Here is a 22,181-nt window from a genome sequence, read left to right as displayed (position 1 = left end):
TTGACCATTACCAGACCCTATGTACCAAGGTTCATGATTTCAAATATTTCAACTACGATTCTTAAGTATCTGTGATGTTTACAAAATATATTCTGCCCATCTTCAACCCAAGATGGATTTGACAATCCTTTCAACTATTACTACTCACATTGTGCCAAGCCTTGTTAGAGAAAGCCGACCTGATTGTGCATATAAGCATTATATTTAAGGAGTGGAACACTATATACATCCGACCATCCATCCATCCATACATGCATATATGCATACCAGCAATGTTTTCCTCTCTTTCCTCTGCTTCTTTAAAATGAATTTTCTCTAGACCTTCTTCCCTAAAATACACACTAAATCTTAAAAAGGTCTTCATGTAGACACCAGCTAGCTGGATACCCATTTTAATTAAAGGTCCCACATTTCTTACTCCCTGTTGCAGACAGGAGTTACCGAGTAAGACTGACACAGAAGTAACAGAATGGGACTTCTGGAAATCTCTTGAGCTACCTACCTCCAGGTTTCTTTTTACATGAGAGAAAACAAGCCTGCAATCGGTCCAAATCACCCATTAGTTGGCTTAAGTATTAATCATATTTGAACACAATTTTATTCCTTGGCTTGAGTATTAATCATATTTGAACACAATTTTATTCCTTATATATCCTCTAACTTTTCCATTCAGCACTGAATATACAACTTTTATACCTAAAAACAATCTCAACTAATCAACTAAAATATCCCATCTAGGTTAAAAATTACAAGTCAAAGCTCAGCTTAAAATTTATAGGTTGGGGCGCCTGGGTGGCTCAGAGGGTTAAGCCACTGCCTTCGGCTCAGGTCATGATCTCAGGGTCCTGGGATCGAGTCTCACATTGGGCTCTCTACTCAGCAGGGAGCCTGCTTTCCTCTCTCTTTCTGCCTGCCTCTCTGTCTACTTGTGATCTCTCTCTGCCAAATAAATAAATAAAATCTTAAAAAAAAAAAAAATTATCTGTTGCCCTGTTCCTGACTTGGGACTAGTTGGGGCTGAAAAACTTCAGGAGTTTCAGGTTGAGGACTGTGGGAGATTTCTATTTTCACTCTCTGAGCTTTTCCTCCTGATCCCATGCGGACCCTGCTTACCAGCATTTGGCGCTGATTTTAGCAACAGCACTATGAGAAGCTGGCCATGGAAGACACTTTCTTGACTGTAATTACATGTTGGTCCTCTCTGGGAGTGGCGAATGCTCAACACTGACTTGTTCCCCTCCTATGGTGCTTTCTGTACTGTTTGAAGCTAAGCAGTTCATACAGCTCCAACAGCACACTCTGGGTGCCATTTACAGCCCTACTCCTCAGTTTCCATCTGAGAGGGTACATCTATCCTCTTTCTGCTACACTGGCTTTGGCCCTGGAAGGAAATCCTACCGGATCGAGTCACAGACCAGCTCTGTCCTAAAAGGGCTGCCTCTGCTGTGTGGGAGCTTATACCCAACGAAGCTACCTTTCACGGCTCAGCCACCAGGCCAGCATGTCTAGCCTCAGCACTTCAATATTTAACATCCAGAGGTATGTATCAAATCCAAATAAATAAAAGTAATCTCAGCTTTGCAAAACAAATAGTAGACTACATGGTCCCTTTACCACTCAGAGTGAAAGGGATACACGTAAGCCATATGAGTAATCCTCACAAAGACATTTATACTAACGTTAAAGAAAAGAGAAAATACACTTTTCTTCGGGGAACAGAAAGAGCACAACATTTCATAATTTTTCCAGAGTAATTTCTCTTGTTCTCATCAGTCTGGATAAATTTATAACCACGAGATAAATTTTGGACTAATGGTCAGCACACACACCCACACAAACACAAACACACACACACACACTTCAGAAAGCTCTTTCAAATTTATATGCAGCTTAGGACCTCATTTTTAGAATATGAAGTCATTTTATGACTTCTGTTTTTTCTCAATATTAAGAAGGCCCGAGGTTTTATTTATCAGCCATTTCATTTACCCACAACACACTCTTCACTTTTTCTTACTCTGATCTCCCAAGTCTTTAGTGTGGGCCTGAAGATCCCACAGCCCCTTCATCCCTTGCATAAAATATGAACTTCCCCTTTGCCAAGAAGAAGCAGTCATCCTGTATGAATTTCAGATTGTCTGTACCTGCGAAGTCTTTATTCATATTTAATATCTTTTTCTTTTTAAGATTTATTTATTTATTTACTTGACAGACAGAGAGAGAGCAGCAAGAGAGGGAACACAAGCAGGGGGAGTGGGAGAGGGAGAAGCAGGCTCCCCGCAGAGCAGGGAGCCCCGATGTGGGGCTTGATCTCAGGACCCTGGGATCATGACCTGAGCTGAAGGCAGATGCTTAATGACTGAACCATGCAGGTGGCCCCATATTTCATATCCCTTTTGTCTCAAGTGAAAAATACCACTATCTGTTCAAAGATAAATCACATGACTCTGATCTTCTCTGTGCCTACTTTTTCTGGAATCAATCTTCAACATTCAGACATTCTTTCTTATTTTCAGATGTCACAGGTTCCTTCCCTTCTATTAACATGCTTATATGCCCTCCATTCTCAACGACAAACAGAAAAGAGAAACAAAGTCTTTAATAGTACTCCATGTTTCTCTTCCTGCACTGTGCTACCAAATTTCATGAAGAAAAGCTTCTTGACCATTTCTCACAATCTAATCACTTTTTAACACAGTAGCCTTTATTCTGTTCCAATGAATCTATTCTCGCAAAGGTAAACCAATAACTCCTAATACTAATAACCCAAAATAATACATTTTTTGTTCTTCTTTGAGTCTCTGAAGAATTCCACATTTCCTCCTGAATCTCTTTACCTCTTTAGACCCGATTTTCTGAAATTTCTTCCTATAGCTCCACGTTAAAATCTCTAGAGATAAAGCCCAGGAATCTGCATTTTAGCAAACTCTGGAGGCATTTTTGACAAACATGAAAGAGACAGAACTATGGAATTAGGAGCTAAAGAAACATGTAAGAAAACAAAACAAAACAAAACCATTAGGTTAAACAACAACTAATCCTTCCAGAAGAAAGACCCTACTTAAGAGTCATTGAAAACATTTGTTATTTTCTTCTTTTCATTACCTCATTATAGCTCAATATCAAGGCTGAAAAAAGAGTTGGGCATATTACAGTACTTAAAGCTTTATAATAAATTAGAGTCATTTCAATTAAACTTACCAGGACACCAGAGGGAGACAGGATACACCATAATTGGAAAAGTGTCACTACAGAAATTCAGTTATCATAATCTTGCTCCTCTTTTCTTTGAGCAAAATGTCTGAAAACCTTCATTTACTCAGTAGGTCTCCTTGGCCATGCAGGTTGATGAACCATGAGACCATGATCTCATTCACCTCCATCTTTCAGAAGGCACCACTCGAAGCTAGATCATTTGGTTAAAGAGCTTTCTCCCATGAACTATTCATATACAGTTGCAGATTTTTCAGCCTAGATCAGGCCAAAATAAATGTTGGTAACAACATTAAATGATCATTGTGGTTTGGGGGTGTTCTTCTGGAGGGGGTTGTTGCTTGTAAACACTCTTTGAGTATGTCTTAGAACAATTCAATAATGTTAGCAATTAATGTTAATATTGATTAACATTAATAGTCATCACATTGAGCCATTTTCTGAGAAAAGGATGTAATAATTGCCAGAGAAATAGTCACTCAGCAGAAGATTTTAAAAATAAAATGGTCAAAATTACCAGTGTGGGCTTAGAAGAGGGTAAAAAATCTTTAGACAGACATCTTAAAATTGAATTCCACCACTATCTCGTGTTACCTGTATAAGCCTTAAACAAGAACACTAGTCTTGTCTGAGTTTCCTCATTTATAAAACAAGAATAAGTAGATGTTTCATGTGCCTGTGTCATAGGCTTTCTGGAATATCAATCATTAGAAACATGTTTTTATATGGTCATAAAGACAAAACAAAACAAAAAACTAAGTTCAAAAGTCTGTTTTACTTTTATAAAAGACATAGTTTTAGGGCGAAAGAAACTAAAACTTTTTACATTGGTTTCTCTTTCAGCTTTAAGGCTGGCTGAAGGAACACACAAAAAGACCGTAGCATAAAATGAGTGTGAATAAAACATCAAAATCAATGCTGAAACGAAAAAAAGACAATCTTGTCGGAATAGTTTAGAGTCAAACACATAAACAAATTCAAGATAAATAAAAGGCAATAAAATTAGTTTTAAATCAACAAGCTGTTGATTAAAAATGTAAGGTTCAAAACCTTAAAATCTGTGTACATGCATACATAATAAAATATATCACAGATAGTAAAAAGTAATCATAGAACTAAATGGAAGGAAGGAAGGAAAGAAAGAATAAAGGAAGGAAGCAAGTCCCACGTCGGGCTCCCTGCTCAGCACGGAGTCTGTTTCTCCCTCTGACCCTCCCCCCTCTCATGCTCTCTCTCACTCTCTCAAGTCTCAAGTCTTAAAAACAAAACAAAACAAACAAACAAGAAAACTGAATTATCAACCTAAACTGGCCATTTCTTCAGTAGATACATGAGTAAACAACCAATTCAAGCTACTTCTTCCTCTTAGGTTGCTCATCTTGATACTGAAGAATAGAGGCTTAAAATTTTCTCACATTCAAATAAAAAAGAAAACTTTTTCAATACTGTATATTTTACTTCATTTAGTCATTTTTTGAAGATGGCTAATTGATACAGGAGTCCCTTAAAAAAATTCGTAGCCTTCCAGAATATTCTATCAACTGGAATATCAAAGTCTTTTTTTTTTTGTTCTGACTAATCCTTCGAAAGATTTTGTTTATTTATTCTTTCTATCATTGGATTTTTTTCCTTTTTTTAATTTAAATTCAATTAACTAACATATATTATTAGTTTCAGAGGTAGAGGTCAGTGATTCTTCAGTCTCATATAATGCCCACTGCTCATTACATCACATACCTTCCTTAATGTCCATCACCCAGTTACCCCACCCTGCCACCTCCTTCCCCTCCAGCAAACCTCGGTTTGTTTCCCGTGGTTAAGAGTCTCTTACGGTTTTTCACCCTCTCAGATTTCATCTTGTTTTATTTTTCCCACCCTTCCCCTATGCTCCTCCGTTTTGTTTCTTGAATTCTACAAAATGAATGAGGTCATATAATAATTGGCTTTACCTGACTAACTTATTTTGATTAGCATAATAAATACCCTCTAGTTCCATCGGCGTTGTTGCAAATGGCAAGATTTCATTTTCTTTTTGACGGCTGAGCTGTATTCCATTGTATATATATATACACTATATCTTACTTTATCCATTCATCTGTCGATGGACACCTAGGCTCTTTCCAGAGCTTAGCTATAGTGGATGTGGCTGCTATTAACAGTGGGGTACATGTTTTCCTTCAGATCACTGTATTTGTATCTTTGGGGTAAATACCTAAGTAGCGTAATTCTTAGTCACTCTGATGAACAGTAATTTATAGCAAATTCTCTAGCCTTCCTTTCATCCTCAACGATTATACACTTTTTTAGACCAAAGGATATATTTATATAGTAGGTAAGAATGCAACTCTTAAAATGCAAATCAAGTCTGACACCCCTGAATTTGAATGCTCTTCCACTCTTGCTAATTCAAAGTATAGTTTTATACCAGAAGTATCAGTATCACCTGGATACTTATAAGAAATGTAGTCTCTCTGGCCAGGACTACCGAATAAGCTTGTACATTTTAAGAAGAGCCACAGGTGAACCAACACCATTAAAATTTAAGAAGCACTGGCATAGATTAGTTATTAGATACACTTCCTTGAGCAAGTTAGAAGATTTCTCGAAGACCCAGTTTTCTCATGGAAAAATGACACTAATAATGATGTCAAGAGCTTAGTCTTATTACAAGAAGTAATTAGATAATGCTACTTAGTAAATACTCATAAGGTCAATCTGGCATTAAACTTTATCTACGTCAAATTTGTACATTCATGGTATTTTCTGGTATGTTTACTTGTGGAATTACATTGGCATCCCACCCAGATAAATTAAGCCTTTTAGTCAAGAAGTTTCCCAGAGTATAAGCCTACAACAAAAATAGAAGTTAATTAATAATGCCATCTTGCATTCATTTACAGTACAATGTAGCACCTGTTTTTCAATTAGCCTCAAAACATTTTCCTTTGAAATAATGTGTGTTCTGTTTTTGTGGAGTCAAAAAAGTTAAATAAAGAATTTAGTCTGAAAACAAACATGACTCTTTCCCCCTGACATATAATCTAATTCCACATTTAATTAGTCATTGTGATTTCTGTATTCTGCCATTAATGCATTTAGGATAGTCACTGGTCCCCCACAGGACTCAAATAATGTGCCAGGTGTCTAGAGCTTTAAATCCAAATGGTGAAAAAGAAACTCTCAATAGGCTCAATTTTAATCCAATTAAAGCAAGAGACATGATATTTCATTCTGTGATCATTTTTCATGGGACTTTTTTTTTCTTTTTTTCTTTTTTTCTTTTTTTTAGATTTTATTTATTTATTTGACAGACAGAGATTACAAGTAATTACAAGAGAGGCAGGCAGGGAGAGAGAGGAGGAAGCATGCTCTCCACAGAGCAGAGAGCCCTATGTGGGGGCTTGATCCCAGGACCCTGAGATCATGACCTAAGCCGAAAGCAGAGGCTTTAACCCATTGAACTACCCAGGCACCCCTTTCATGGGACTTTGCTGTCCGGATTATCTACTTCTTATGTTTGGAGGAAAAAGGTAAGCTGATAAAAATTAGTATAATTGGAATCCTTTTCAGCTGTCATTGAGTGAGTTAATTAATTAATTACTTAAGTAGAAAGTACTTATTTTTATTAAATAAACTTTTATTGAAAACACACTTTAACATTTGTAAATGATGCGTAAAAATGGTATTCACATACCCAAAATTTACGAGAAGAATGCTTTGAATCTTCCAGTAATGAAAACTTACTTTACCATGGATAAGTCATGTAAATCTTTCTTAAAAATTAAATGTTTCAACTTCTGGCAATATGGCATTCAAGTATTCCAAAAAACTTTCCTTTTATATTACAACAAGATTTTGGATATCTTAAGAACCATAAAGATTGGGCGCCTGGGTGGCTCAGTGGGTTAAGCCGCTGCCTTCGGCTCGGGTCATGATCTCAGGGTCCTGGGATCTAGTCCCGCATCGGGCTCTCTGCTCAGCGGGGAGCCTGCTTCCCTCTCTCTCTCTCTGCCTGCCTCTCTGTCTACTGTGATCTCTCTCTGTCAAATAAATAAATAAAATCTTTAAAAAAAAAAAAAAAAAAAAAAAAAGAACCATAAAGATTTATCAGTGCCAAAAAAGCAGGCAAAATTTCTGAGTGCCCAGATATACAGATATATAATAGAGTAAGCTAAAAATCTGAACTGTGAGTGATAAGTAAACAGGACATTCGGAGCTGTCCTGGGACAAATTCTTATAACAGCACTGTGATTTGTAGACTAAGAGAAGCTAAACACAAGCCCCAGCAGTGTCCCTAGCAGAAGATATATAGGAACTTTACAAAAGAATTTTAAATTATTATTTAATAGAATAAAAACTTGCTCAGTGGCAAGAAGAGTCTATTTATAAATGAGAAGGACAAAATACCATAATGATATCAATCTTCCCAGTTTGGTCTGAGTCCATGCAAACACCAATCAAAATCCCAGGAAAGATTTTCTTGGATAATGGCAAGATGAATCTAAAACTTAGATTAAACTTAGAATCTCAAACTTAGATTGTGAAGGTTCAAAAATACTCAAGATCCTTCTGAAGAATACGGGAAGGGACTGGGTTTGCCAGAAATCTAGCTTGATATTTGGAGCTCTCTGGGGTAAGGCAAGCTAAAAAATGGCCATGGAAAAATTGGTTGGAAAAACATTTAATCTGAAGTGCAACCTAGGGACCCGTGGTTAAGCATCTGCCCTTGGCTCTGATTATGATCCCAGGGTCCTGGGATAGAGCCTGGCATCAGGCTGATGCTCAGCAGGGAGAGCTTCTCCCTCTGCCTCTCCCCCTGCTTGGGCTCTCTCTCTCTGTCATATAAGTATACATATATAAATGAATGAGTGAATGAATGAATGAATAGAAATAAACTGCAATCTAACAATGTATACTGACATTAGTCTCAGAGTAAATCAATCTGAAAGACAGAACTTTTTAGAATAAAATATATAAAAAATGTTTACAATCTCAGGACAGAGAAGGATTTCTTAAAACACACACCCTGAAATACTAATAACTTTTTTTTACTCATAAGTTTTTTAAAAGGTCACTGTGACTACGTTAAAATGAAGAATGTATTTTGTCCGAATACATCACCAGAACAATGAAAAGATAAGTCACAAGCAAGTCACAAAAAGATATTTGCATTACACAGAACTTAAATGAGTTACCATCAAGAATACATGACCAAAAATCAATTTAAAAAATTAAAATGTGCAAAACATATAAACAGGTATTTCACTGAAGAAACAAAAATGGTGAGTGGATAATGAACTAAGTTGTCTTATGACTCATGACTAAGAAGGGGAGGTTCTACTTTACACTTTACTTCCATTTGCCGGTCCACAATTAAGAAATCTGTCATGGCCATTTATTGGCCAGAATACGGATCAGTGGGGACTTGTGTACAGCTGGTGGAGGTGTAAACTGATAGAACCATTTTGGAAAACAATATTCATATCTGTGAGTACACTATGGTCATTAATTCTCCTGTCATGTATATAACACCCTACAGGTATCCCTGCATTTATGTACCACGAGACTTGTTCAAGAAAATTCAGCAGCAATATTCACAGTAGCACTCATCTGGAGATAATTCGAATGGTAGTTTGCCAACAGAGAAGAAATGAACCAATGGAGATAAGCCCTCCTAAGATAATTTTCAACTGTGAATGAGAGTGAATTTAAGCCAAGTGCAAACACTCAGATAAATACACACGTAACACTGAGGGAAGAAAGCAAGTGTTGATGGCTGTATACACTACAATATTTTAATAAAGCTGAAAAATAAGCAAACTCACAACCACCATGTTTTGCAAAACATTTATGCGAGGTGTGTCTATTTTTAAAAAGACAAGAAAATGAGTCCTGGCCGCCTTACAGGAAAAAGAGATGATTACAAAGACAGTTTGAAGGGTACTGGCAATATTTGTGGGTCTTATGTTGTATCATAGATTTAAACATGATGAATGTGCCACATAACTTACAAATGGATAAACAGATATATGCCCCAATTAAATACACTGCTCCTATGTTATTAAATCACCTAACATAAAAAATGAACTAATCATCAGAAATACGCTGATTATTTTGCGTTCCACTATGAAACTGTGATCTCTCACCTTTTAGGAACACGTTACCTCGACACTGTTTCCAAGGTAAAGGAAGCATACTAGAGAAAATGAAGTATGAAAAATAAATAAGCAATGGAAAATAATAAAATGAGCAGATCCAACTTAAACTCACCACCAGAGCTTTAGATCTGTTGCTTAGAAGTTTCTCAATATCCCTGGCTGCAATTTCCACCAGCTGCCGTGCATTATTTGGCTCCACAGTATACAAATCTTGATACTTTTCATAAATCTGCATGGAGAGAAAAGAAAATTAATAATAATTGCTTATGTGGTTCCTAAGTTCATAGTAGAATGTATTTTAAACAGACCCACTTTAGAAAGACCCACTCTTTCCTTTCTTCATTGTGATCTTTTTAGAATGTGGATGTGTCAAAAACATGTATGTAAGTAAAAATTTGCTATCAGACCACCAGCTAGCATGCCCTGTTAAAAGGCTATAAAATACGGGCACCTGGGTGCCTCTGTGGGTCAAAGCCTCTGCCTTCGGCTCAGGTCTTGATCCAGGGTCCTAGGATCTAGTCCCACATCCAGGTCTCTGCTCAGCAGGGAGCCTGCTTCCCTTCCCCTCTCTCTGCCTGCCTCTGTCTACTTGTGATCTCTGTCAAAAAAATACATAAAATCTTTAAAATAAAAAAAGGGGGGGGGCTAGAAAATATCTTGTACCACAAAGATCTGTGTACACAATTTTTTAAAGGTCTTTTTTTTTTTTTTTTAAGATTTATTTGCAGAGAAAGAGTACAAGCAGGGGGTGCAACAGGAACGGGGAGGAAGCAGGCTCCCACTGAGCAGAGAGCCTGACGTGGGGCTCGATCCCAGGACCCTAGGTACGTGACCAGACCTGAAGGCAGATGTTCAAACAACTGAGCCACCAGGCGCCCCTGTGTATTTCAAGTTTGTGACTTGAAATTGTACCTCCCTGAATGCAAAACCTGGTCTTAACTGCCGTTGGGATTTTTTTTTTTTTTTTTTTAAAGAAAGGCCATGCTAGAAAACAGTAGGACAGAAGCATGGCAGGTCAGACTTGGAGGATGTGTGCAGCGAACCAAGGTAGGAGGAAGGAGGAACCAAAAATGTACTGAAGGAGACTCCCCACGGTTATCCTGCCAGCTACAACCACTGAGATTAAAGTGTATGCTGCTAAACCTTATGAAGGGAGGGGGAGAGGGAAAGAGAGAGAATGAAGCCTCTGCTCCGGTTCACCCAGGTAACAAAGGGAGCTTTACTATACAGAAGGGCTGAAAGTCACGGAGGTCTACATTCAAGTTCGGTTAAATTTGTAACTGTAAATATTTTTCATTAGCTAACTGAATCTTTGGGGTTTGATCTTCTCTGAATCACTGAATCAAACTATGCTGGAAGCAAGCTAGGCAGCAAAAGAAGCCTGTAATTTTGCCTCCCATCAGTGTCCATAGAAGGATTTCCCTGGAGTGGCCTCAGATGCACCTGTTTTCAGAGCCCGCGCACTCCTGGCAGGGGGGAGGAATTAAAGAAGGAGGGGTGAGGAGAAACAGCAACCATGCTTGTGGCTACAGGGCTGAGCCGAGTAGGAAACCCCTTATGCATCCAACAGATGGGTTGCACATGCATGACTAAACCATCTTTGAAAGCCAGGGCCTGGCAGGTTTTTATCGTCTTAGGAGAAGTGAATCCAGGGCACATGCAGGAACCAGTTCAACCCTGTTTTTTCTGGCACAACTCCAGCGTTGTGCAATACTACCAACAGGTCCTACAGCCTGCTTCCAGCTGACCACGGATGCTACTGGTATACGCTGCTTTCACATATGCACAGATGCATACGCTAACATGTATTTGTAACTGAACATGTTAGTTTTACATGAAGTTTTCATATTTTTAGGGGATTCAAAATTAATCATTTTAAAAGATTTAAATCCAGCTTTTACTAATTTTTTTAACTTATTCAAACTATGAGGTTTTTCTCATAGTCATTTAAATTTTGACCCTATAGGTTCATCATCCCAACTATTCAAGGCACAGTCATCCGGTCATATAAAATCCCCACATTCAGTTTTATTTGGAATTCCTGCCTATTACTGGATTGCTCAGACTTTCTGCTAAGGGGCAGATTAAGGAGTCCTGTTTTAAAGACCAAGTAGCCCATGAACAACTCCATCCAGCCCAAGGCTCTCTCTTTCATTTGAGCCTAAGATGACATCCAGGAACATGAAGTCCTGAAAAGATTAATTGATTTGGGGTACAAACAGATAAACCTCAACATCACTGTAATTGATCCAGGGCATTTAGTTCTTTACAGGAAAACCAATAAAGCTAATTGGTGTGCAAGCACTTGTGCTTTGTGCCGTTAATATTGTGTTCATTTCTAAATGAAGTCTGACCTTCTTCCTGTGGTACAGGGACTAGGACAGAATTCAGAGTCGGTAGAGATCAGTTCCAAATATGCAATCTGTACTTTGCATTATGTACGAAACGTAATGTCACTTATTAAGTCACTACCGACATATGCCAGATATAAGTTCTTTAAAGAACGAATGGAGTATGAATCAGACAAAAACAATTCAGTTCAAGTATAGGCAAATCCTCTCAAATAGATACAGAAAATTCTCTAAAGTTGATTCTAGGGTAATTTTTTCATGCTTAGAAAATTAAAAACAGAAAACAGAACCTAATTCACAAAGAAACTTTAAATAAGCGAAGTTAAGGAAGCTTACATCTGCAGCCCCAATACAAATATACTGTTGTACTCTGTAATGTATAAAACCACCTTTGAAATGTTTCTTGGTAATAAAAATTAATTAAAACCATATAACTGCCCCCACCAAAAGAACTAGTTCTTTTGCTTGTTTTATTAAGATTTTATTATTTATTCATTTGAGAGAGAGAGAGAGAAAGAGAGAGAGCACAAGCAGGGGGAGGGGCAGAGAGAAAGGAAGAGGCAGACTCCCCATGGAGCAGGGAGCCCAATGCAGGGCTCAATCCCAGGACCCTGAGATCATGACCTGAGCCAAAGGCAGTGGCTTAACCGAATGAGCCACCCAGATGCCCCTTTTTTTCCTTTTTTAAAAAACAATTGTCTGTTTTACCATTTTATCCAATTCTTTCCAGAAAAAAAAATAAAAGTACACAGTGTAAATAACATGAGCTTTCGATACCAGACAGAGCTCCGTTCAAATCATATGTCAATTCCTCTTATGTTATGTTGACACTAGCTTCCATTTCTTCTACTAGAAAGAATGTGGTATATAATGAGAATCCTAGACAGGATATTTTTCGTCCTGACTGATATACTCATATACTTTAATTTTTCTGCAGTGCAAATCCTCTCACTTCCATCCCTGCCACAAGTTCTGACAGAAAAAATATCTGTCACCTGTCAATTCTTGCTTTCTTACCATCTTAATTAACTGGCTTTAATGACCATTCACTATTACATTCATGGACAACAGGGAATATAGTTTCCCTTCCTTTTTCCACAGGAAACTTTTAAGTCTCTTTGTTCCAAGTCCATAGTTTCAAGATAATCTTCAGAATGGGCGCCTGGGTGACTCAGTGGGTTAAGCCGCTGCCTTCGGCTCAGGTCATGATCTCAGGGTCCTGGGATCAAGAACTAGTTCTTTTGCTTGTTTTATTAAGATTTTATTATTTATTCATTTTAGAGAGAGAAAGAAAGAGAGGGAGCAAAAGCAGGGGGAGGGGCAGAGAGAAAGAAAGATTAATGATTTGGGGTACAAACAGATAAACCTCAACATCACTGTAATTGATCCAGGGCATTTAGGACTCTCTGCTCAGCAGGGAGCCTGCTTCCCTCTCTCTCTTTCTCTGACTGCCTCTCTCTCCGTCTACTTATGATCTCTCTCTGTCAAATAAATAAATAAAATCTTTAAAAAAAAAAGATAATCTTCAGAATGATACATTTAAAAATAATCTCAAGTATAATATTAAAAAGTGATACCACTCATTGATATAATTACTTCATAAACATACCTAAAGAAATAGTTCAGAAATCAGAATACTTCCTATTATGTCATGGAATAACACAGATAACCCAGAGCAAGATAGGCTTCCGAGTTTGGGATGCAAATCCAAATGGGTTCAGAGTGATTAGCAATCACATTGAAGCTTCTACTCTATATCACTCTGAGGTGTTTCACCTACATTATACCATTTACTCACTTTAAGAAATCTGAAAAATACATTTGATTAACCATTGCATTAGTGAGAATACCGAAATTCAGGCTTTGGAGTATCAGAGTGGAGGCAGTTTGGGTCCCAGATCACATCGTAAAGGAGCAAACCACTGCCCAGGGGAAAGCAGTCGAAGGGGAAATGGTAACATGGCACGTTTAGGCAAAGTAGATCTGTAATACCACTCAGCCCGGGATCTCATCTGGCTTCAGCAGGACATGGAAAAAAAAGAAAGGCTGCTGGAATGAACAAGAAAGGTAGCTCAGCATTAATCTGTCTGCTAGGAGACTAAGTCAGTGATAATCAAGGGAATTTCAACGCAGAGCTTGAGAGATGGACAGTGGGGAGCTGAGTTGCAGCTGAAGGATAATGGTGCAAACCACCCACAGTTGAGGAGCCCGAAAGAGGCTGAAGAGACTGGCCAAGTATTAGCAATCATATTCAATACCTATGCCAAGAGCATGTAAAACAGCGAAATACTACACATCTTGTCACGGGCTTCCCCTTGCACCAGATGCCAAGCAGCAAAGTTTTGAAGAACACCAGAGATTATTGGAAGGGAGTTGGGAGACACCTTGAAATTCTGCAACTAAGTTTTTTTCCACCCAGGAGGCGAGAATGGCAGGTCTTAAATAAGTTAAGTTCCCTTAAGAGAAGCAGAAATGTCTGCACATTGAGTCTTAAATATGCAAATTTTGACAACCCTTTCCCTCCCATGAAACTCATCTTGAGTAAGCAATCAAGATTTCTGCCATGCCCACAGTCATCTTTCTGAGACAAGTTTTCCTTTTGACAGTCCCCGATGAAAGAAGAGTCCTACACGTTTCCTTACAAATGGGTAGCAATAGTCTAATGTATGACCTTGACCCTGACCCTCGACTAATTGCATCAAGACATATCAGATCTAGAAGCAGCTCACTTCTGGCTTGAAGGCCTGTGAGGCAACAGGTCCAAAAGATCTGTATAAATGATGACAACACACTGAACCAATCGGATTCTTTCGCCACATGTGAGACAATAGTTCGGTGGATCAAGGGCAGAAGAAGCAGAAGTCTGACTAGTGGAAGGACAGCAGCATGCAGATATTAGAGTACCAGAGGGATGGCTATGCTAGGAGGTATACTGGCCTCCCAGAGGGACCCACTTGCTAAATGCCAGGACCTGGAACTATATGCTGTTACATGGCAAAGGGGAATTAAATTTGCAGATGAAATGAAATTTTACTCATCAGGTGAACTGAAAAGAAAGGGATTATCGTGGACCTTCCTAGTGAGTCCAAAGTCATCACTAGAGTCCTGAAAAGTGGAAGGGGAGGAAATGACTATGCAAGAGGAAACCGGAGAGAACAAAGCATGAGGAGAAACCCTCCCGATGTTGCCAGTTCTGAAGATGGAGAAAGAGGGCCATAAGCCCAGGGAAGGACTTCCTGATCTATAGGCTGTAAAATAACAAATTTGTGTTTTAAGCCAATACATTTTGGGTGACTTGTCAAAGTAACAATAGAAAATTAAAACAATGAACTATTTGTGAAGAGCTCCTAGCTGAGAGGTAACAATAATAATCAGCCTCTGGATAGTAAGTCTATAATAAACTCCTCAAGTGATTCATTCTTCCAAAAAGCAAAAATGCTAAGAAAGACCTCAGGCTTTGAAAGTCATGATTAACATTATTAATTACTACTTTGCACCTTCGTTTCATTACTCATTGGGTTCATTTCATTCACAGGAAGAATGAGCTCTATTGTGAGAAATGTACAATTTCCGTTCGACTTTACAAAATAATGAAATTATCTCAGGACTTCTATTATGACCCTCACAATAATGTGAGATTCTGAGATGAAATTCTAGAGAGAAAAGCTAAAAATATCAAAATAGATGTGCACACATTGTCCAAAAATATATGTGAACTGGATGAATATGATCCTACCTCATAATAATGAGAGGGACTAAAAGAAAATGGGACAGAACTCCAACCATCATTATCACTTCACTGTCTTTACTGTCTAACAGGGGTACGTTCTCACATCTTCAGTATTAATGCAGGCAGCAAAGAGATGCCTGTTACCTCAACTGCTTCAGAGACTCAAAAATCAATTTCACTTACTTTTACTTAAATTTTGCAATATGGGATGGCTTCGTTATATTTTTTTTCTTCTTTATTAAGTGTTTTGTGGGCTTTTGGACTACTCGTTCCCTAGCAACTGAGAATGTCTTGTGTCTAAAAGATGTATTAACACAAAAGAATGATATAATCTTCTTTCGTGGTCACCTTCAAAGATCAAAGTTCCCTTACCTTAAGAAATTTTGCAATGATTCACAAGTATAATAAAGTCCTTCTTTTGATTTATTGTAAGTTACATCATCAGACAAGCTGCCCAACAGAAAGAGATGTTCAGATATGTGAAAAATCCTTTATCTAAGGTAAAAAAATATCTATTGTCACTAATCTGAATTGATACTAGAATATATTTTACCAACAAAAAAGATTTTTTAAAAATTTACCTTCCTCCTGGGCGCCTGGGTGGCTCAGTGGGTTAAGCCGCTGCCTACGGCTCAGGTCATGATCTCAGGGTCCTGGGATCGAGTCCCGTATCGGGCTCTCTGCTCAGCAGGGAGCCTGCTTCCTCCCCTCTCTCTCTCTGCCTGCCTCTCTGCCTACTTGTGATTGCTCTCTGTAAAATAAATAAATAAAAATCTTAAAAAAAAAAATATTTAAAAAAAAGATTTACCTTCCTCCATTGAAAATTAGGTGAGTTAAAAAAATAAATAAATACTGCCATAAAAGAATACAAAATATTTACTAATTAACTCCTGATCTCTTCAAACTCTCCCCTCCTCCTCTTTAATTAAAATAGTAAATGATGCAATCTCAGAAATAAATGTCGTTTTGAAAATCTCTCACTCTTTAATGTTCTTTAATACATTGTCAGTTGTATTTAACACAACTGGTAAAAATCACTTTTATTTCCTTTCTCCTATAACCCAGTTTTCTGAGATAACGATACTACCTTTGAACTTTTTATGGCTTGAGATTTCTACTTGGCTACCTTTAAGAAATGCAAACATCATCTAACATAATTTATTAAGTATCATGTTTGTTGTATATTTCTTATTTCCTTTAACCAAAATGTAATTTTTTTTTTTTAACCATTTGGAATGATCAAAGGAATACTTATATTCCTTGGTTTCTTTGCTTTTTTTTATTAAATTTTCAGAATGTAAATTTTAAGGGGACAGACATTTTTGCCTATTTTGCTCACTGGTACAGCCCAGCACATAACACAGTACCTACACAGTTACTAGTTACTAGTAAGTACTAGTAACTAGTAGATAGTTGTTACTACACCCAGGCCTTGCTGGGAATGTGAATGCTGACTTACAAGTTCCTCCTTGGAATTTAAAATTAATATGTATTTTGAACGCCCAAAAATAACAAAGCCATGTAAGGTGTTATGCAATTAGATAATGGAATGTAAATACAACACCCGAACGAAAATTAGATCCCAAAAATAGAGTAAATGCACAAAATGAGGTAATGATAAATACGAAGAACAATAGTGTTCCACTGAAGAGATTCAGAAAATTGTGTTGTCAGAATTCAGAGGGCAATACAATCCCCTGGGTTATGACAGACAACAAGATGCGACTGCCGCCACCCTTTGAGAGATACACGTGTTAATGAGGGAGGAAAGAAATCAGAATGCGTGTGACACAGGAATTATTGGAAAATACAGATTGAAAGGCAAAGTGAGACCCGACCATGGGCAGCTATGAAATGCAGGGCACTTCCTCAGCTCGGAGGGGCATCCCAGCCAGGTTGTGCAGGCGGGAGGATCTTGTGATTTCAAAGGCAGAGTGTTTCCTGCCTACATTCAAGAGGTGGGTGAAAAGCCAGCCAGTACCCCCGGGGCAGCAAGAGGCCTTCTGGTCAACAGATGTCCGATTTTGGTGGCCGCGGCACTGGTGGCTGGGTGTGTGGGGTCAGCTTCTCTGTCAGCGGGAGCTGCCTGGCCTGGGTCATTCATGATGGTACCGTAGCCATTGCTGATGCCTCGAAAACCGAGCAGGTCTCAACTCTGGAAACACAGTTCCTACCCCTCCTAAGTGGTCATTTGTCTCAGAGAATAGCGTTGCCGCTGCAGGTCGTGACCGCTGCCCAATGCTCCTTAACGACGATGACCATGGCTGCTGGGCTGCTGGGCTGCTGGGCTTTCATGTCCAAACTAGACGTTCCAAACCCGAGCCTCCAGTGCAACACAGTTGCCATGGATGCCTTCCACAGCACAGACAAGAGGGCCACGACTGCGGACCGCACGCAACACAGCCTTGGAGATGCTGCACCAGAAGAGCATCACTCGAGGGTCTGTCTACGTGGTAGACAAGAGAGATTGTTGCAGATTTTGCACTACTGGCATCGATGGGAGCCATGACAGTTTGGGATTTCAGGACGTTAAGCGTCTCCCATCCAGGCCCTCCCAATAATGTGAAGCTGCGTGAGCCTCCCGGATCCAGCATGACAAACTGACAGACCGACCAGCTGACAAATGTGCAGATGCAGCCCTGCCCTGTGCATGCAGTAAGGAGAGCCAGCCACAAGGAAATGCTGAAGATGTTTTACACAAATATCACTTGTCGGCGGGGGGCACCTGAGTGGCTCAGTGGGTTAAACCCTCTGCCTTCGGTTTGGATCATGATCCCAAGGTCCTGGGATCGAGCCCCACATCGGACTCTCTTCTCAGCAGGGAGCCTGCTTCCCACCCCCACCCCCGACCCCCTGCCTATCTCTCTGCCTACTTGTGATCTCTGTCAAATAATATATATATATATATATATATATATATATAATAAAATAATATATATCTCAATATACAATAAAAATAAATACATACAATAATACAATACAATAACAATAATAAAATTATATATAGATATAGTTTGTGTGTTTTGATTTGAATATGAGCAATATAAGTGGTGACAGTGTTGGTTTTTTAAAAGCAGCAGTGATTTGGGTCTTTTTGGTTTTGTTTTTGCTATTTCATTCCATTCTTGACCAAACCTGCTCTTTAAAGTAGTTTATTATGAAATGTTGTCACACTGAATTAAAGAGAAGGATGGGAGATATGTAAATTATCTAATCAAATAAAATGCTGAATGTGAAAAAAAAATATTCAGGATAATGGTGTATACCTTATAGTTAACTCCAAGCTATCTTACTCAGAACTCCTAGGAAAATTAACACATAGGAAGAATTGAAAATATAACATAGGCTTATTATGAACATCCTCTGTATGTACACATAACCATGTAACTGTACACACATACACACATATACATGAATACACATAATTGATCCTGTTCCCAAATTCATAGTGCATATATTTCTTTTTTTTTTTTTTTAAGATTTTACTTATTTACTTGACAGGGGAATAGCACAAGCAGGAAAAGCAGCAAGCAGAGGGAGAGGGAGAAGCAGGCTCTCCACTAAGCAGTGAGCCGGATGAGGGGCTTGATCCCAGACCCTGGGATCAAGACCTGAGCTGAAGGCAGATGCTTAACCCACTGAGCCACCCAGCCCCAACCCCATATTGCATATATTTCTGACGATAACTACATCAAACTGCCATCCAAAAATCAAACACAGCAGTTCAATATTTCCCTAGTCTTTCCATTCTTTCTATTCGATATGATACAGCTTTTTAGCTGAGATAATATCAAATTTCAAATGAGACATTGTCTTTAAGAAGAATATTTAGGAAGAATGAAGTCAGAATTGGAGAACCTTCCACAGCATAAATTGCTACATACTCCAGTTCTTATTAACAAGAATTTGATGGTGTCGTTATCAACCTTGCATTAGAGATGGTAGAAGGGACGGAAAAAAAAAAAAAAAAGAAGAAGATGGTAGAAGGACTAGAACAAGCGACAACCATAAACATGCCTGTGCTATTGCCATGCTACACATTGGAACAGGTGCTAATATTTAAACTGCAATACAAGGGCTCATGCCTACAACACAGTAACCAAACTACAACAAAGACTAACTTGAGCAAAAAAAGAGATGCATAGTAACAATTTTTCAGTTTTTAGCTTGGAGACATTTCACACATAAGGTGAAGAGTAAGTTTATGGTCAAGAATACTCAGAATTAGGAGGGCCTGGGTGGATCAGTCAGTTAAGCGCCTGCCTTCAGCTCAGGTTATGATCCCAGGGTCCTGAGATGAACCGTACTGGGGGCTCCCTGGTCAGTGGAGAGTCTGCTCCTCCCTCTTCCTCTGACCCTCCCTGCCCATGCTCTCTCTTCCTCTCTAATAAAATCTTTTAAAAAAGAAAGAAAGAATACTCAGAATTAAGGACATACTTGATCAAGCCCCTGACTTTTGGTTTCAGGTCACGTCATGATCTCAGGCTCTTCAAATCAAGCCCTGAATCAGGCTACATGCTCAGTGCAAAGTCTGTTTGTCCCTCTCCATCCCCCCTCTGCCCCTCCCACCTCAAATAAATAAATAAAATCTTTAAGAAAAATACTTGTATTTTTTTTTTTTAAATGAGTACTCTGAATTAAAACAAGCATTAAGAAACATAAAATAAGAAGCCAGCTACTTGGGGTTCTTTTGTTTGTTAATCCCAGAGATATTATTTTAACCTAGCCTCTTTCCTTTTGCATATCAGGAGCTATATATGAATTGTGTATGTATTTTGAGCAGCAAATTCATATGCAATTAAAAGTGGAAGAGATCATATTAGATTCCATTAAAGTTAAATTAAAAAATACTTAACCATAGGCTGAGTGAGCTGCTTGCCTAATGTCCCTAACCCCAAATGACCCAAATTCATTTTACTGCCAACAAAAGAATTTTAAAAAGCAGCACTGTTTAATTTGCTCTTAACCATTATACCTTATTAACAAATGGCTTTTCTAAAGGAAAACTGCTACCTACCAAAGCTAATAGACAAGTTTACACATTTACATTCATTTAAAGAATTCCATACCTTTACCTTTGCCTCAAATGTCTCAGTGCTTCTAGAGCAGTTTTTCAACCTGAACGCTACAGACATATTCACCAGATACCTCGTGGGGGTGAGAAGATGTCCTGTGTTTTGTAAGATGTTTAGCCCTATCCTCGGCCTCTACACATGAGGCGCCAGGAGTACCCCCCCTTCACCAGCTGTGACAATCACAAATGTTTCCAACCAATGACAAATGTCTCCTGGGGGACAAAATTGCCCCTGGCGGAGAACCACAGCTCTAGATATAAAGACAATAACTGTCATCAGAAAATATAAATAATAAGAATCTGCACGTTGTATACCGAGAGGGTGCAGTAGCAAATAATGGTCTTTTGTGCCATTCATCTTCACTCTAGAGAAGCTACTCCTTGGCTATATCATTTAGCAGTTCTTAGTTTCCATCTTCACTGTGTAGCTCAGAGACAAGAAAAGGGCACAGACAGCATTACATCATTCTCTCTGTAATTAGTATTACCAAGCCATTAAATTGCTATTTGGAAAAACCAAGAATAATCATGCATCCTCAAGTGCTAGTATAACTTAAATGTTAATTATTGATAATGGTACAGACTGGTAAGGTAAAAAAGAAAACATTGTAATAGTCTCTTACTATTACTGTTCATGAACACACAGTACTTCATTGAAAAACCTGTTAATAAAATACTGAAAGTCACTATCAGATTAGAAATCCCCTAGAGTTTATTCCACACCTTTGAAATTAAATGTAATTATACTGTTAAAAAAAAAAAATCAACTTCTTACTTTAAAATCTCCAGTAGGAGGGTAAAGGGAATCCATATTCTCTACTGATAATACTATATGCAGTCAAAGTAGATTTCTGTCTACTTAGATAAAAAAAAGTATTTTCCCCTTAAAATAACTACAATCTCAAATTGTCTATGCAATTATGGCAATTCATTTGGTTACATTTCATCACTGAGAGAATAAGGCAATTATAAATAAAACCAGAATGTGAAATGGCAATAAATAGTTGTATCTGAAAATTAATTATACTATTCTCACAAAATAGTTCTATTAGTTTTATAAATTATGTTACTTTTATAATGGAATATGAACATAAAGCTATATTTTGCATTTAACTTTTTCATAGTATCTTTTATTGCTTTCAGGTTTCCATATTCCCTTTTACCCCTAAACCATTTCTGTAAGGAAGAGAGTGTTAGGCTCTATCTCACTTGACAAGCAGGTAACAGGACATCTGACACCAACCAGCTACTTAGAAGCACTCCCCAGAGGAGAAAAGAAGATCTCAGCCCTTGTTGTCTCTGCACCTTGGTGATTCCAAGTCAAAATCACCAATGATTAATTACATTGTGCTCTAGAGTATCTTCCTTTGTAAACAGATTAATATACTAAACTCTCCACCACCTAGAAAATGAATATTCTATTGACATAAGTGACGTGACCACAATGTCAAAGTAAAAGCATCAGTCTGTTAATACCACGAGTTACTAATGAAAAGAAATTACTCACTGAAAACACTTATGTAAATACTAACTTAATTAAGAGTACTGAATACTCAATATTTAGACACGTTTCATATTGACAGCTTTAAGAGCACACTGAAATGTGAAGGTATTGATTTTAACATAACTCTATGAAATCACAGCAGTGAATCAAA

The 22,181-nt window shown here is 38.2% G+C and overlaps 1 protein-coding gene across 8 annotated transcripts in view; it reads right to left on the bottom strand.

Moving 5' to 3' along the window:
- Window positions 1-22,181, bottom strand: part of CACNA2D1 (calcium voltage-gated channel auxiliary subunit alpha2delta 1) — a 509,819-nt gene that overhangs the window by 386,625 nt on the left and 101,013 nt on the right. For all 8 annotated transcript variants that reach the window (XM_082692507.1, XM_082692510.1, XM_082692508.1 and 5 more), the window contains exon 3: window positions 9,484-9,600. In XM_082692507.1, coding sequence (XP_082548633.1) covers window positions 9,484-9,600 — 117 coding nt within the window. The remainder of the gene's footprint in view (window positions 1-9,483; window positions 9,601-22,181) is intronic.

Source organism: Mustela nivalis (genome assembly GCF_964662115.1).
Source record: "Mustela nivalis genome assembly, chromosome: 12".
NCBI classification, from domain to species: Eukaryota; Metazoa; Chordata; class Mammalia; order Carnivora; family Mustelidae; genus Mustela; species Mustela nivalis.
Note: the sequence above shows the minus strand (reverse complement) of the source record. Positions and strands in the feature narration are given on the sequence as shown.